The 17,244-nt window shown below is 33.3% G+C and overlaps 1 protein-coding gene across 3 annotated transcripts in view; it reads left to right on the forward strand.

Moving 5' to 3' along the window:
* Positions 1-1,467: 1,467 nt before the first annotated feature.
* LOC126740936 (apoptosis-resistant E3 ubiquitin protein ligase 1) overlaps positions 1,468-17,244 on the forward strand; it is an 82,884-nt gene continuing 67,107 nt past the window's right edge. For 2 of the 3 annotated variants that reach the window (XM_050447136.1, XM_050447137.1), the window contains exon 1: positions 1,468-1,748. In XM_050447136.1, coding sequence (XP_050303093.1) covers positions 1,571-1,748 — 178 coding nt within the window. In that variant the 5' untranslated portion in view covers positions 1,468-1,570. Of the gene's footprint in view, positions 1,749-11,750; positions 11,940-17,244 lie in introns of those variants that run through there. The other variant, XM_050447138.1, reaches the window with a different exon arrangement.

Below are 17,244 nucleotides of genomic sequence, written 5' to 3' on the forward strand. Positions count from 1 at the left end.
ATGAAATGTTCACTCATGACGATACACCAATTCCAATGTCAACTCTTATACAATTACTTTCACTGGATGTTTCCAAATTACCAGAATATTCAGTGAAAATGAAACTAAGAGGTATCGATCTTGAAGCTATCCAAACCCTTACAAGTAAAGTGAATTCCGAATATGAATTAATCCTACCAAAACTTCCACCTGGCATAGATCCACCATCAACATGGAGTTTGATCTTCATCTGCCTCTTAGCCGTGATAATTACCTACTTGTGTATTTATTGGGGATATAAACTATGCTATACCTACCCAATAAAGTTATGGTTCTCAAAGAAAACATCCCCAGAACCTGAACCTGTTGAGGAGGCGTCAGCCTAGCTTTTTATTACTAGGCTTCCATTTTGGTGAAGAGGAGTTATGTTGTACCATCCTATACAACATTATAATTGAAGCATCCTATATATGATAGAAACATGATCCATTGTACGTGGGCGCTACAGAGATAAATCTCGGGATTACCTGACTATTTCTTTTTCTCGCGAATTATCATATTATATTTCACTTATTATGTTTTACACCGTAGTTTATCAACTAGTATTTTACGTATTATTTTTATACCATATTTTATCTTATAATATTTTAATGAATATGTTTTTTGTCCTATTTTATCTATTTTGATTTAGTATTTAAGACCCTAAAGTTAGATCTTAAGCAGTAGAAAGAGTTGATTGTTGCCAGCCTTAACTTTTTAATAAATTAAAAAAAAAAAGTTCTGTGACTTACTTTCACTTAACCTACTCAGGAAACTAGATTGCTTTTACGAACTAAAAGAGGGTGGAAGCAATACGTTAGTCTCGGTCGAATTGGTGCTTTAGATCAATGACCCATATATGTACTAACCTGGAAACTATTTGGCTCTTTAACTTGGTTGGTAGACTATTCTTCCCTTGTCAGGACTTCGACTTGAAAGCCCTTCTTTAACCCTAGTTTGTCACTCGCTGTAGTGTATCTCGATCTCAGAATTGGTATGTTCTTAGTCAACCTGAGAGCAATCGTCTTATGGCCTTGTCCTAAGTGAACATTATGCCACTCTCCGTTATCTCTCATTCTCTTATGCGCTGCTATAATCTTCTTAGGTACAGACATGAAGAAGCACATGATGAAGATGTGAGAAATTCTTTCGAACACTTAAAAATACTGATCCTGCTACGCTAGGTATGATAAAAACCATGCAAATTCGGTGATCTATGGGCAGTATATATTTCTTTCAAAAAGATATAATCTATACGATCTTTTTACCCATCTAATAATTTCATGAAAATCTATTTCTACCTCTTATTGGCTAATATATGGCAACGGGACGCAACATTTGTATAGTTAAATTTAATTTCTTACGCAACAAATGTATCAAGACCTTATTTTCGCATTAATGTTTTGGCTGTCTATTCATAGAGGTCGCTCCTATTAAACGTCACAAAAACAGCAGGCAGGCAGGTTTATTTATATTCGGTTTATTTATTAAAAGAAAAAAACTGAATTTTATTTGATTTTTTAAAATGTAAACAAAAAGGGGAATCATTATTATGAATAACAGTGCCAAAGCCAAATTAGCAGCTTTAATTATTTTATTTGTATGTGTAGTGTACGTTAGTTATCGGGATTCTTTGTTCCAAGATAGGAAGGTTTCCTTGGATAAGGATATAAAAAAGTGGTTAAAAGAATTTGGTCTAAAAAAGTGGATTGTTCACATTACTGGACAAGGTAAATTCTGTTTCAATAATTAAGGTTTTATTTAGTAAATATGTGTATGTATGTATGTGTCTTTATTCAACTTATTTAATGTTTCACAACAAAGAATTCCATTCCAGGATTGAGTGGGTGACATTTCAAAACAAAGCAAATTTTTTTGATAAAAATCTGTTTTAGATGGAACAAATCTACACAGATGATTTTTTAACTCTCTAATTATTTTACATTTTTTCCATGGGGCCATAAATAAGTCTACTATTATTACTACTATAACTTATGAGAGAATTATAACAACAAAACGTAATACTATCGTAATATAATAGGATCTAATGTTTCCATTCAAAGTGCTAAATTGCACATAGAACACCCCATTATCTTAAAAAGGGTGTGTCTAACCTTTGAAGTATTGCCAGGTTAAACTTATGGGAATCATGGAATTATTTTCATTATGTTAGCAGCGCTATGTTGAAAAATCCTTCATTTTTAGGAGCTTTTATATATGTACTCGTATTCTTTTAACTATATGGTTCTGTATTGAGGTCTTAGAATTAGCTGGAGTTAGTAGTTACTTTTACTATATTATATTGTCCATCAGACAATTTTAATTAAAAACAGTGTACAGCCTTTACGATGACCACTTTCACATAAATCAAGAAGGTACAGTTAATATTCTGAAATGAAAAATTGGTTGGTAAATTTGTCTAAGGGATATTTTGTGTAAAGGTCCTTTTTTGCAAAATTCGTGAATTGAGATTGGTATAGTACTGCAAGATTCCCAGAATTCTATACCATAAGAACTGTGAGACCTTACCAGAGAAAAGCATGCAGTTCTAGGAAGAAACTGGAGGTCCAACTGATCTGAGACTAATCTTAACATATGACAGTTTAGAAAGAATTATACCTTATTGAATATATCATTTGTCAAATGCTCAAAAACACATTTAATAATTTAATCTCAGATCACTAACATGGCTTCATGGAAGGCAGGGCCATAGTCTATAATTTATGCTTCTTAACAAACCATGCTGCTCAGACTATGACAACAAACATCAACTTGATGCTATATTTACTGATACAGAGAAGGCCTTTGAAAGGATTAGTCATAATCTTCTTCCGCAGAAATTAAGAGGCTTTCATTTCTCAAGTAACTCACCAAACTTTCTAAGAGGCAATCATTCATGCATCTTTCTTAGATATAGCATTATCTCAGGGTAAGGTAGTTTGAAGTTTTAAAATTTCATTAAATATAAAAAAGTGTTTTTCCATTACTTTGACATGTTTTCTGAATCCAATTAGTTATTCTTAGCACATTGAAAATAATAAACTTGCAATTAGGGATAACTGTTTGAATCTTGGAGTCACATTGCAAACTTTCAATCTAAACTTTCAGATGCACCATTCACATATAATTAAAAAGGCCGTAAGGCTTCTAGGTTTCATATCTAGAATATGAAGGGCTTTAAACAGATTTCTATTCTTATAAAACTCTTTAATTCTTTTGTGAGACCACATCTAGAATGTGGGGCTATAGGTTAAAAAAAGACCTACTTACAGCAATAATGATAATGACCTGTTTAGTGGTATTATAGTTACATTTAAAAACAAAATTACTCCAATAATCATGACCTTATAACCATAAAATCTCTCTTTCTATATAAACCCTTTATTTAATTTTCTTTCGCCTGTAGTATATTCTGGTGTGAGTTTGACATTTTGGTTGCTTCTGAATTATTTCAATTTTTATAGGCTGTTAAGTTTTAGACACTGTTAACTTAAGCTACCTAAAGTATATAGTTTTTAGTTTTTTTTAAAAGCTTACCTGTTTTGTATAATAATTACTTCTTGATCTGTCAAGCATAAGTTGTCTTATTATTAGGAATTTCCTATTACACAATGTTTGGTAAATAAATAAATAATATGACTCCCATAGACAGAATGTTTTAGTAAAATAGAAAAGGTTCAGAAAAAATTGTTAAGATTTCTTTATTTTAAACAAAATAACATATATTCTATATTCCCAAGACTAATGTCCTATCATAGTATGTTGGTTAGATTTAATATTTATGAATGGTCCATAACAATAACGGTGATCTCATTTCATATTCCAAAATTATTCCTTAGGCTGAAGAAGTATGATTGTTTTCTTGTAAATAAGTCTAGTTGTCCACCTTTTTGTTGTATCTTGCATATTTGTAATAAGATATTGAAGAGTATGGATCTGGTTTGAAATGTATGGATGTGTTAACTAAGAGTTTAATTCATAGTTAGAAGCTTAAAAAATGCTATCTTTAATACTCATTCAAGCAGTTGTAAATGGCAAATGTTGTTATGGCACATGGGACATGTAGCTCTTGGAACAGTACCATGAAATAAAATGATATTTTCATTAAAATAGAAAACCTATTATAATGAACTTATATCCATTTAACTTATTTTTAACAATTTAGAATTCTTTACTGTTAATCAAGTTATTACACTAGGTAAAAAATGGTCGAATTCAGTATTACATTAGTGATAAAAAATAATATTCTACTGTATTTGTTTCCTCATAGGAAGATGTATACCTAAAATTAATTTGTAGTGTTTAAGCATTATTCTCATAATCCTATTACACAGACTTTAGAAAGATTGAATTGGTTATTAATATGCAATTTAATTATCCAAATGTGATTCTTGATAATAAACAATAAACAAAGAACATTGTAATTTTTTTGAGGCCTATAATATAAAATACCATTATTTTACTATTATATGTGCAAATATTTGAATTTTTTTCAGCAACCCTTTAATATGCCTTATAGGTAACAGCACATATAATAGAGTGTTAAGAACAAATTATCCCTAATTTTAGAAACAGAGGAGAGTGTAAGAGCCTCTGTATATTAATGATCTTCTTGTCATAAATATCTCTTCACCCTTTTTATTGGTGACCAATATCAATATTGTGGTAAACATTGTGGGTATAAGAGAACCATATTAAATAACTTCAAGTTCATTTATTTAATCACTGATTTTAAAAAATGTGTAAGACTCTAATGCTCTCCTCCCCAGCATGTCAGAATTTATTATGCATTATTAATCATATTTATTAACATTGATTACAGGCAAAATAAAATAAATTGTGTGCTATATTACCAGCTTCTTCTGTGCTCTACTGAATCTTTCATATCAACAAATGTATTTATTTTTATTTGTTAAAATCATTTTGCATAATCCATGTATGTTTATTAATAAATTACATCCTTAATCTGTCCAGTTTTCATTTTTCATCTTTTGTTATTAAGAGGAGAGTTTATTTATTTATTTCTATTCATTATCGCTATTTTCACGCAACCAATGTGCATATTGAATCTAACCGACTATGTTCTTTTATCATCCAAAATAAAACTGAAAGAAAATATATCCAACAAATTAACCTCCTCTTTTCTTACAGCCTCCTGAAAACTGTTAAAGTATTAATAATTAAAAGTGAAAAAAAAGATTTCATTCCTTCCATCTGAGCAAAATTGTTTGCTTGCTAGCGCCGCTGCCGTTCAATTTTTCACATCCGCTTACGTTTCTCGTCTGGATTTTTGTTATTCTATAGTCGGATAGTATCTATTCAGATTTGGATTACATTCCGCGTCTGTTCCATTTTATATAGCCCCATTTTCTAAAAGGGTATTCAGTATGACTAGATCGGAATATTGAATGCTAATAATTTACAGTGATTTTAAATAATTTTATCTACAGGGGGTTTGAGAATAAGATGCTGTGTCTTAAAAGGGTGATTTTAAGAAGAAAAGTTAAACAAATAAACACCGAAATGACACATACATTTAAAATTGCGGAATTTTAAACTTCTATGTATTATTGAAGTGGCGTTTTTTGTGAAAATGTTGGCAAACAATCAAGGATAAAATAGTTCTGAAAAAGTTAACAGAGGCTAAAGAAATAACCGATTAGAACGAAAGCTTGATTTGATTGATGCTGTATCTCAGATTTTCTTGCTTGGGAAGGCATGTAATTAATTAATGTTCATTTTTCGTCACGCTGACTGAACTATTTTTTGTACCAAAATAAGATAAGATGAAGACAAAGGGGACAAAAAATACATATAGGAACAGGAATAATCTACTCGCGAAATTGTGTTGTTCATCCAATTGTTCTATAAATATGGAGTATATCAATTTGTCACTTAACAAAGAATCTGAAAATGTGTAGTTTGAAAAAAAATTGTAACAGACCATTTTAGAGTCTACTTTTTATACTTATAGCGATATGAGTATAGTGCAGTTCAGAGATCTATTAAAATCTTTGATGTGCCGCGAATAGTCCGTGTGCCTGTGTTGCTTGTATTGTCACATGACATGCATGCTTAAATCGCAAAATTTTGTGTGGAAAGAGTTATAAAGTTATATTCTAAGCGATATTTAATCATTCCATTAAATAAATAAATGTTTTAAACATACTTTTTGAAATTTATACATTTGATTCGTAAAATTTGACTTCAGACGTCCACGTACCATTTTGTTAGACGTCTGACATTTGTATTTATTTATTTGTATTTAAAATTTTATTATTCTGTATTTTTGGGTTTAGTTTTATAAAGTTAGAAATTCAGGATAGTTGATAGCAAGATAATATTTAATTTAAAGATAAGATTTAAGTACGTAAAATCAGTTTAATCAAAAATTTTAACTTAATGAGTATGAGAGAATAGGTGGTACAAATTACTTAGGCCCATTTATTCTGCGGATTAAGGCATTAAAGATTTACTTTTTGACACAAACAGGTAAAATATTTTGGTATGTCTTTAAACTTTATATATTTCTTTTTTTGGGCATTGACATTTATTTTTATATGCTGGTTATTATTAACAGGGGTTTTGGCCGCCACATTCAATGTCCTTTATTATTGTCTTTTTTTAATTTCTCTATATTTAGTACTTTTGATAAAAAGTAAGTATGTAGTCAGAAAAGGAAGTATATTTTTTTAAATAAATCATCATTTTACATGCAACTCCTTTGAGAAAACATAATTGTTGTCTTATTTTTGACATGTCTGAGAACTGTTTAATCAGTTTCCTTTTGCAAAATTCCATGCACTAGATGATTAAAACATTGCATCCTACAATTATTTAATAGAAAATCTTGATATTACTCATAAGGTTTAGATGCTGCAAAAATATTGGATACAGCCCATTGACCGTGTTCTCAAATACTTTCTTTGTAATTGTCGTTTCTTTTTTTCTATATCCTACCTAACTTAATTTTTTCTAAAAATAAAAAGAAAGAAAAACCAATTTATTGAATAAAAAATTAATTAACAGTTGTTATCTTCATAACCCAGTAAGAAGTATATAATCTGTCTACGGTAGAGCCTTTTATGATGATCCTACGGCTATACCCCATCCACAGTTATTAGCACCTTTATAAAGTTCAATTTATACATGAATTATTTGAAGAGGTTCTTGGTCAGTTCCTGGTGTAGTTTTCTGAGCAGATCTGATATACCAGTTCCTGCGTTCCGTCAATTTTGCTTTGTGCGCAAGTGTTGTTCTCAACAACGGCCAGTAATCGCAAGGCGCGTACAAATTGAAAAAACGAAATCAAACGAATGCGGTGAATATGTATGCCGCAACGAAAGTGTACGTCAAAAGGAAAATTTAAAAACCAATTCGTTTGGTTTCATTTAGCGTGTACGTTTTGCAGTAAAGTGTTGAACGTTTTGCCGATTTTATTTAACAGCGGCTTTTTATTTAAATTAAAATATTTTGATAGTGGCTATATTGTTGAAGCTACATCTGTTGCTGTTTGTCCAAATCGCCGTGGATGGATATATTATTCAACAATAAGTGCAAATGATAAAATCCGTTTATCAAAATGGGTGCTTTGGTCAGGCAACGTCCTCCGCCCATTTTATGGTAGTCCTCAAGAAAGGAGTATTTACAGTGTGAAGGTAAATTTGCGTCGTTACTTGTGTCTGTACCCATACAAAGTTCAACTGAGCTAGGAACTGAAGGTAGAGGACCGTAGAAAACGACGTGTGTTTGCTGAGTTACATGTCCTGGAGCAGTTGAAAACTAAACCTAATTTTCATCAAGAAATCATCCTCAGTAATGTTTTCTATTTCTGCGTGAATGGATGTATCAACAGACAAAATTATTGAATTCGTTTAATGTATCCCAAAAAGGTCAGTGTTTCCTGGGGATATTGGGCTGGTAGCGTTATCGGTCCACGTTCCTTTGAGAACGACATTTGCCAGGCCATCACCGTCAATAACGAGCGCTCTACGTCGATGATAATCAACTGGTTTTGACCTAAGTTGGATGATATAAAGAACACGTGGTTTCAACAAGTCGTCGCTACGTGTTACCCAGCTAACGCACATTGGGCACTCGAGTGATCTGAGGTGGTGATGGAACTGGTCACATTAGACTTGTGGAGGTCTCTTAAGTCGCAAGTCTATGCAAGTAATCCACAAACCACAGCGGAAACGCCATCGGTTAAATTCAGCCTAATTTATGCGTCAGAATCATGGAAAATTGTACATTTCGGATGCGCGTCAATCAGAGAAGCGGCGCCGGAAATTTGCACGATGTTATAATCAGTAAGCCCGTCTGGCCTGCAGTTAGAACCCTTTACGACACGAGGATAACTAGTTGCTAACGTTGTTGCCATATGATACGAGGAGTAGTAGCCCGCACAAAGCTTCAATATCTATATATTGTCATATTTTAATCTGCTGTCGCTATGATTCAGGCTACTAATAGCTTTGTAATTTTGTTTTTAACAGGGGGGCCAAGATGTTGCTCGTTGAGTAGTTCAACCCTTGATTTTCGAGCACCCACTTATCAATTTTATGACAGGTATTTATGCCGTAACGGTTAACCGTTGCTTTATCAGCTACTAACAAAAAACTTTGAACATCAGCATATTTTCGCAGAAACTCTTGGCACGTTGGGGATTTTTTTAGATTGTAGAGCTTGTTGTAATTCTTATATTACCGATGCCCTGCCTTGCATTTCAGATAGACGCACTACTTGCAAGGTAGGTACATTAGTAAAAAAATCGTCTGTTTAACATTTCAAAGTTAGGTAATCGGAGGGTTTAACTTAGTAAGCTTCTCTCTGCATTGCATCTTTTAAAATGAGTGTTATGAGGAAGTTATATTTAGCAATGAGTGGTCGGCAATATTCATGGTTACTGACTACAAGAGACACGAAGTGATCCTTTGCTCGAATTGAAAATGTATTAAGCTATAAGTCTACTATAGTCTTCTTAAAATTTAAGGTCAACATCTATGTCAAACCCCTAAGTATCATTTAGCAACAAAATATTAAATAGAGTGAGGTTCTATTATATCTGGTCTTTATATTGTCATCGTTCACCTATTCACTTCTATTCAAAGCCAGCAAATCCTTCACGGTAAAAATAAGTGAGTTGTAATGACCAGACGGCGATAGATAAATATCTGAGACATAGATGGTGACATTCTTGATTCGCATATATGCTCTCTCTTTTAGAATCCTAGAATTTACAAAGGTATAATAATAATTAAAAATTTAATTATTATTACATTTAATTATAGGTATAATAATAATTATAAAGATATAATAATAACTTGTCATACTACTAAAGTAAAATAACGAATTGCGCGTCACCTTTACCCCAGTCAGATATCCTACAGAAAATTCCTAACTTGACTACACAGTGGATGTTAAAAAATACGCGAAATCAAATTATCTAGTCAGCACAAAAATCAAATTATCTATTTTGGCGCGGGAGATTATAAAGAAGCAGAAAATCATACCAACCAAAAATCAAAAAATATCGGTAAGCGAGGATACAAAATTATGGATATTCTGCTGAGTTACTTATCACTCTGGCAAGACAAGAATCTCAGGATTACAATGTATGTCACAAAACAGCTTTAAAATTTTTAAATTCAGTAGGAAAAAGACCTTTAAAATGAAACCAGTTAAGGAGCTGCTAGAGGACTCGTAATGTAATTTTTCGAAGATTCGCTCCCTTGGCGCCCCTTCGCTCATCAGTTGGATACAAGTCTGGGTACCTATATCTTTATGTTTGCCTGTCTGTTAATTGCTTTCAAGGCCAGGTTCAGTGTGAGACGACTGCCCTGTTGTCCATCCTCTAGTACGCACACTGTTTCTCCGATCTTCGATCATACTTCTGTTCCTAGTGGTCCCATTTCCTCCTTAATTACAAAGGATTGTCTCGCTGTGTGACCTTGGTCCTTTCGCGTAGGGTACACCCCCAAGATCCGTATCTTGTCAAATAGGGCATTGTGTCTAACTTTCGTTAGGATCGTTGCGCTATTCGACAGTAGCCTTTTTGCTCCTGATATTGCTTCAGTTCCTACTATTAAATATAGTGGTTCTTTGTCAGGTTTTCTAGGGCAGGAGTCGGTGTCGTTGACATCGCTCCTGCTATTCGCAGACACGCTTTATTTATGCTACGTTTCTATGTTGCGTTCTTTATGTTATATTAATACAAACGAATTTACTGCATTCGCCAAACTTGCTGGCTCTTATGAATATTTACCGAGTATTATATACAATATCCGGATTACTTACATTAGCCGTAAGAAATACACTACCTACATACTGTATACCCAATGTTTTATTTATAGTGAGAGTCCCCATGATTTCCGAACCTTCTTCTAGAGTACATAAGAGTTTTCGTGGCCTTGTTTGTATAATTTATTCTAAGTTTTTTATCCAGAGTCACCTCTCATCTTCGAATCAAAGCCTCTTATGGACTCTAGTTTCCTTCTTCAGCGTTTATCCCACAGCGAAGATATATTCTCTTCAGTCGTATAAGCAGGCATTTCGATACAAGATTCCACAGCAGTGGTGAGAGTACTTCTCTCTGCAGTATTCCCCTGCACACTTTGGTGCTATTGACTCGCTGTCAACGTCCTATGGTTTAGCATTTGATTGACTCAACCGCCTATCAGGATGTTTATCTCGTGCTACTATGGCTGATTGAGTTATATAACGTGATGTAAATGCTCCCCAAATGTCTAAGAAGGCTCCTAAGATAATTTCTTTGTTGTTCAAAGATTGGTCGACCCTCTGGGTTATCTCGTGGATTTCTGATTCACAAGATTCCTGTTTGGTAGATATATTGGTATCGATGTAAAGGGCTAGCCCATAGTACATCGTTCAATGATTTAAGGCAGATTGATCGGAAGGATTTGGGTTTCGCGTATGAATAACGTCCCACTTCAAGTAAGAATACCTCGAAGACTTAAATGGTTTGAAGGTACCTATCGTCTATTTAACTTTCCTGTAGGTCATAACCTTCTTTGCCAGTTCCCAGTTTTCCCTTTTGCCCCTGTTTGGAATTACAGAAGTCAGGTATTGGGCCTGTGTTAATTGGAGAATTTCCGATCCCGGGAAGTGACTGTTCAGCATTAAGCTAGCATTAAGCCGACCTATTCCTCCTCGGTTGTCATATATTCTCCACTGGAACTTATGCAAGAACCAAGAGCCTCTTGCGGCCCCTTGGCTATTTCCTTGTGGAGTCTGGCATATGCTGGTATCTCAATTAGATCCTTAATTACCCTTCTCTTTTTGCCTTTTTTATGGCATGAAAGCTTTTAGTACCTAACGACTACATCAACGGTAAGTTTGTTAGTATAATTTTCTAACAAAATATTAAATGGGGTGAGACTCTATTATATCTGGCCTTTATATTCTCATCGTTCACCTATTCAGTTCCGCGCAAAACCAGCAACCCCTTGACGGTAAGAATGAGCGGCCAGTGGTAGCTATTAGCCCGATTAGAGGGACGCGGGCGATAAATAGGCGTTTCAGTCTATCGCCCTGGAGGAGTCTTCGCCTTCGCACCCTGCTGCAATCAACGTGGGGTGGCCCGGTGACGTCACTGCGCCGTCAACGACGTCGTCGGCAGTAGGCCCAGGGCTACGATGGCGTGTTCGCTTTCGGCCAGGCTACTGTGCAGGAATCCGGCACTCGGCAGTCGCTGACACGGAGTCCGGACGACGCCGACGTAACGGAAACTCCCGGAACGCAATTAATACGCGAACCAACGCTCCGGGTTGCGCGGGAAAGTTTAAAGTTTCTTCCGGGTTTAAATTTTTATTAATTTTTAATGATTATTGTAAGCCTAGGAGTGCGTAAGGGTTGTATTCAACTCGGTTAAAATTCAAGTTTTCTTTCCAAAAAAATTATCAGTAGGTAATTTTTTATACCGGTTCCAGCAACTCTAGCGACAATTTTTACAGGGTGATTCTCCAACGAAAAATAAGAAATTTTCTTTCTAAAGTCTTACTTTCGGATCTATGGGGGTGTTAAAATTTTTTTTTTTTTTAAACTGAACTTTACTACCAATGTAGATATTTTTTTAAAAATGTGCAGATAAATTTTATGCATCAGGAGGCATTTTTTGACGTACAAGACAAAAATTAATTATTACTAGTGGCGTCCGTAATGGATTTATCGTAAACATTTTTTAATAAAAAAACAGCACACACTTCATTTTTCTAACATAAATTTTCATTTTTGGATATTCTTGTTTAGTTCTGAGTAAATTTGTATTCTTGATTTTTTTTTATTTGAGGCACTGTTTTGGCGTAAATTAAAAAAAAACCTTACTCAAATAAACCGACAAAGTTTTCTTTTTTTGAATTTGAAATATTTGAAATATTCATAATAACCCTTATACTAGATGCCCCATGATAAAGAGGAACACCTTATAACTTTTTCGCTTTTTATACAAAATAACTGAAATTTGGTATGTAGATATTTTTCGTAAATGACTTACCACAGCATTGCTGTAAAAAAAGGAAGGCAGGAATCAACTAGACTAAAAATCTTTTTTTTTTTTATGAAAAATTATCATTATCAAGTCATTTTTTATATCAAGTAGCAATTTTGTCAAACTTGAGTGTTTGAATTATCATAAACAGTTAGTGTCGTTGTCAGACTTTTTGATTTAGTGGACTGTATTATTTCTTGAGATAAATTGACATATAATATGGTTCTCCCTTTTTCAATAAATTTTCGAACGCACATTAGTGTTGCATAATGGCTTACCTTGTCTTCGTTGAAGTCGGGCTTAGTAGCGCTACCATTTCATCATTCCTTCCATATCAGGCACTCACACTTTATACAGTGTGGCCCATCAAATACAGTCCAGCAAGGTTTGGGGCCTTTTTTTAAAAAATAAAAAAATTCTTGGATCCGTCGATTTTTGATTCTAGGGTGACAATTTTTTTTAATACTTTCAACCCCTTAACATCAACCCCTTGGCGGGGGTTGTAACCACCCTCAAAATCTTAAATAGGAGTGAGGGTCAACTGATTATTTTAAAGGTCTTTTTATTCTAGTTACAACTACCAAGTTTGAAATTGCTAACTTGAGTTTTCGCAGTATGACAGCTTGTCAAAGATTTTGAAACAATACCATTGTTTAATACTTTTAGCGCTAGTCTTTAGAGTTTCTTGATTTACAAAACAAAAACGCTTGCACCCGTCGATTTTTGATATTTAGAAAAACGATTTTTTGTTTAAATTTTTAACCCCACAACTTCAATCCCTTAGCAGGGGCGACATTCACCCTTATTAAATGGGAAGGAGTTCGTTGATACATCTTTTGAAAGGGCATTCAATTTTCTTTACAATAGCGGTTTGTTTTTTGAATTTGAGCTGCGGGTTCCAGAGAAATTTAATTTAATTTTATCAATTAGTACTTACGCATTATCTTATTAAATGTTGAAAATGTCCGCCATTTACCTCCAGTACAGTAACTGTTCAAAGTGTTCCCAGACATTGTGAAAAATATCAGGTGTTATTTATTGGCATTCATGAATGATCCGGTTCTGTAAATCTTCTAACGATTCAGGTTGGGTGGCATACATTTTCGATTCCAGATGTCCTCACAAAAAGAAATCAAGAGGAGATAAATCGGATGATTTCGCGGGCCATTCGATAGTCCTCCTTCTCCCATGCATCGGTCGGACAAGGATGACGGGTCCAAGCATTTTTTAATATTTTTTAAAAAAGGTCCCCAAATCCTGCTGGACTGTTTTTGATGGGCCACCCTGTATAAAGTTTAAGTCTATTAACATTAATTTTTTAAATAATTACCGCACGAGATGAGCGGCAGTCGATATTTATAAGGCTGTTAGCGATGAGCTGTTTTACAAAGGTACTCTGCACGTATGTACTTCCAATTTTTTGCAATGCATTTGGCCTGTATTGCGCAAGGTCAGTAAGGTTCCAAGCCCGCAAAACAATGTACGTATTTTCGCGGAAAATATCTTTTAAATAAAATGGTTATTTATTAAAGAACCATCCTATAATTTCCCAATCAAAACTTTCCTAAAAATAATTAAAAAAAAAATTCCATATTACTTAATCTTGGATTGATATGCAATAGTTAGTTAATATTTTTTAAAATTTTACATACCTTTTATTTGGCTTTTATTCAAAGGATTTTCACTCAATCTCCTTATTAAAATAAACTTTCTATTCACTAATAAATATTTGCAATATTCATAACGACCTTAATACTTGATGGTCTTGGATAAAGAAAACACCCTTTAACTTCTCTGATTTTTATGCTAAATAATTGAAATTTGGTAAGTAGGTATTTTCCGTAAAGAGGCTGAAATCAACTAGATTTAAACCCTTTTTTTGAAAAAAATTATCAGTAATTTTTTATACTAAGTAGCGAGTTTGTAAAGTTAAGAACAAGGTGTCCCTTTTGGGTATTTTTTCCAGGGTATCTCCGTTAGTTTTAAAGTCAACGGGATACTTTTACGTACCAATTTGGGATGTCGTATCTCCCCTATACTTCAATTATCGAAAAGGTATACATATTCTTTTAAATTTTTTTTTCCATAGAATGGAGTGGTGTAGATAATTTTTGTAACATATTTTTGAGGTGTAAACCAAATTACAAACACCCTGTACAGTGTGTTTTAAATTAAACCCTCAACATGGGGATCCCGGTATCTATAAGAGATACGAAGGTGGTTAAAGTGCGGCAAAGAGAACTTTTGAGCTTAATAATAAGCCATTTAAAAAATTTTAAAATTCCGAATGGTTTCGAAGATATTTGAAAAAATACAAAATTTTGAAAAATCGCTTTACGCATAGTGGCAAATACTCTTTCCCCATTTTGATAATAATTTTTGACAATCAGGACGCGTTATTCTATCGTTTAATGCTCCATGTTTACTACCTCCCATCTGTCAAATAATGGTCATATGACATTATGACTGCCAAAGATGGCGCACTTTCCAAATCTTGCATTTTTATTGAAACTCCCTTGAAAGCCTCAAAATTTCGATCAGTTTAATTTTTTTTAGGAAAGTACCTTACTTCATTGTTACTTTTACTAGCTGAGTAAATTGGTCATCCGATACTTCTCTTCTTTACTTTTTCAGTGTTGGTATCTCACACTCATATTAAAAAAGAATTTCAATTACGTTTAATAATAACCCCTTTCTCTCTTTTCCTCTCGTGGACGGCTTATGGGAAGTATAAGAAAAACTTAATAAATATGCAATCGCGAAATACATCGCTGCAAAGATCAATCAATTTATGTAGAGATTGGTTTGAAAATAAAATCACGCAAAAATTACATTTCGGTTTTGCGGATATGTTGAGAAGGTATCGACTTTTTAGGGCATAAAATATACATAAATTCGATTTACAGAAAGTTATTTCTGAAATATTGTAAAAAACTGTTTGCAACTTGTAAAGTTGAAACAACTTACTTTCGAAATAATTAGTTTGCACTAACCCATCTTATTTTAAGACAACAAAATTTTTCTTATTTATTTATTCCTTGATACGGTTTTTCTACAAACTAAATTACAAAGATGTAAAATAGTCGTTTAGTTACTTTCGGAAAATATGTTAAAAGTTAAGGTCTAACTTGCAAGACCTTCAGCACAGATTTCTGGCATGTTCAGTATACCGAAAATTAGTTGCATTTTAAGATTTTTTTAGTTTCCTACTTATTCTTTTATTAATGCACTTTTTTGAAGAAAAGCTTAATTGTGATATTGAGCTATTCAGCATTTAAATCCCCATCATAGCAATTACTCTGTCCTTACTTCTAAACAGCTATTCTAGCTTAGACCATAAGTGATTAAATTGAACTGGTCCTGTTTTGGACTGGTACACTAGTTAAAATGAATTTTAGCTGGAATTTAAAATTAAATACCAGTATATTTACATTTATTCAAAAACTAAACAACTATCGTCCTATTTCCATACTTTTCAATCGACCACCCGTGTTGCAATATTTCTGAGATATTTCAAAAGCACTCAGTCTGTAAAGCTACTATATTATGCCACGATCAGATCGAAACCTGAAAGGAGTTCCTTGGTATGACAAACACATTTCTTAAAATGTCTTGTTCATGATGACACGGTTTGACTTTGTAAAGAAAAGTCGCATTTTTTAATTTTTTAGTTGCTTTCTTTACATTATATTATTTTAATAATACATTTTTTTAAAATAAATGCCTAAATAAATATTACCATATTTAACACTTCAAAGTTCAACGGTAAGAGCAGAGTTTTACCGTTTACTGATGGATTTGAGCTTAAACCATGATGGATAGAATTGAACTAGTGTTCTCTTTGACATCTTGACGCCCTTTTTTTGCCTTCGACTAAATTTCGAAAAAATCCTTCTTTGCCGTAAAAATCGCTGTCTTTGCTATTTGAGATTTTTAAAAATTGATTTCTATTCTTTAATTTATTTTAGCAACACCACCATATTTAAGTTGAAAAACTGAGTAATTTTTCTAAATATTTTATCAGCATATTCAATTGACCACCATTTTCTTAAAAGGTCATTTTCTTGCATTATAATATTTGCAATATATCGTATTTCATCTGTATTGCCTTTAATCAAAAAATTGCTATGGCGGTAGTATATACGAATTTCACCAAAGCCTTAGATCCATTAGATCATCAAATTTTACAGGTAAAGGAGAATAAACAATTCAATTTTCACATGTCCCTGATACAGTACCTTAATGATCAATATACATCAATTCGTTATTGGCGTCGTCAAAAGTTCTGGGTTGTTGATCAAGCACGCTTATGTCGACTTTTAGGGTCTATTCTGCATACACTTCTTTTCAATTTGTACATAAATGATTTTATAGTGTCCATTTCCAAATATAAGATAGCTTATGCAGATGATCTAAGGATCTTTTGGCGTGTTAATAGTACTGAAGACTGTCTGTTTTTAATTTTCAGGTAGACTCACATCTTTACCTTCTTTTCGGGTGATGTGGTATAATTTTGACTTGCTTGTCATTGGTTCGTGGGAATTTATTTATGTGTGTATTCCTATAAATCTTTCTTTTCATACGTGACCTTGTCTTTTCATACACTCTCCTTGGCCTTCTACGTGCCAATCATTGGAGATTAGTTTTTCTTTCTCAGAGATTGACTTGCTTGCTCCATCCACTTCATGAAGAAACTATCACAAATATGTATCGCAGGAACT

Source organism: Anthonomus grandis, chromosome 10, assembly GCF_022605725.1.
Source record: "Anthonomus grandis grandis chromosome 10, icAntGran1.3, whole genome shotgun sequence".
NCBI lineage: Eukaryota > Metazoa > Arthropoda > Insecta > Coleoptera > Curculionidae > Anthonomus > Anthonomus grandis.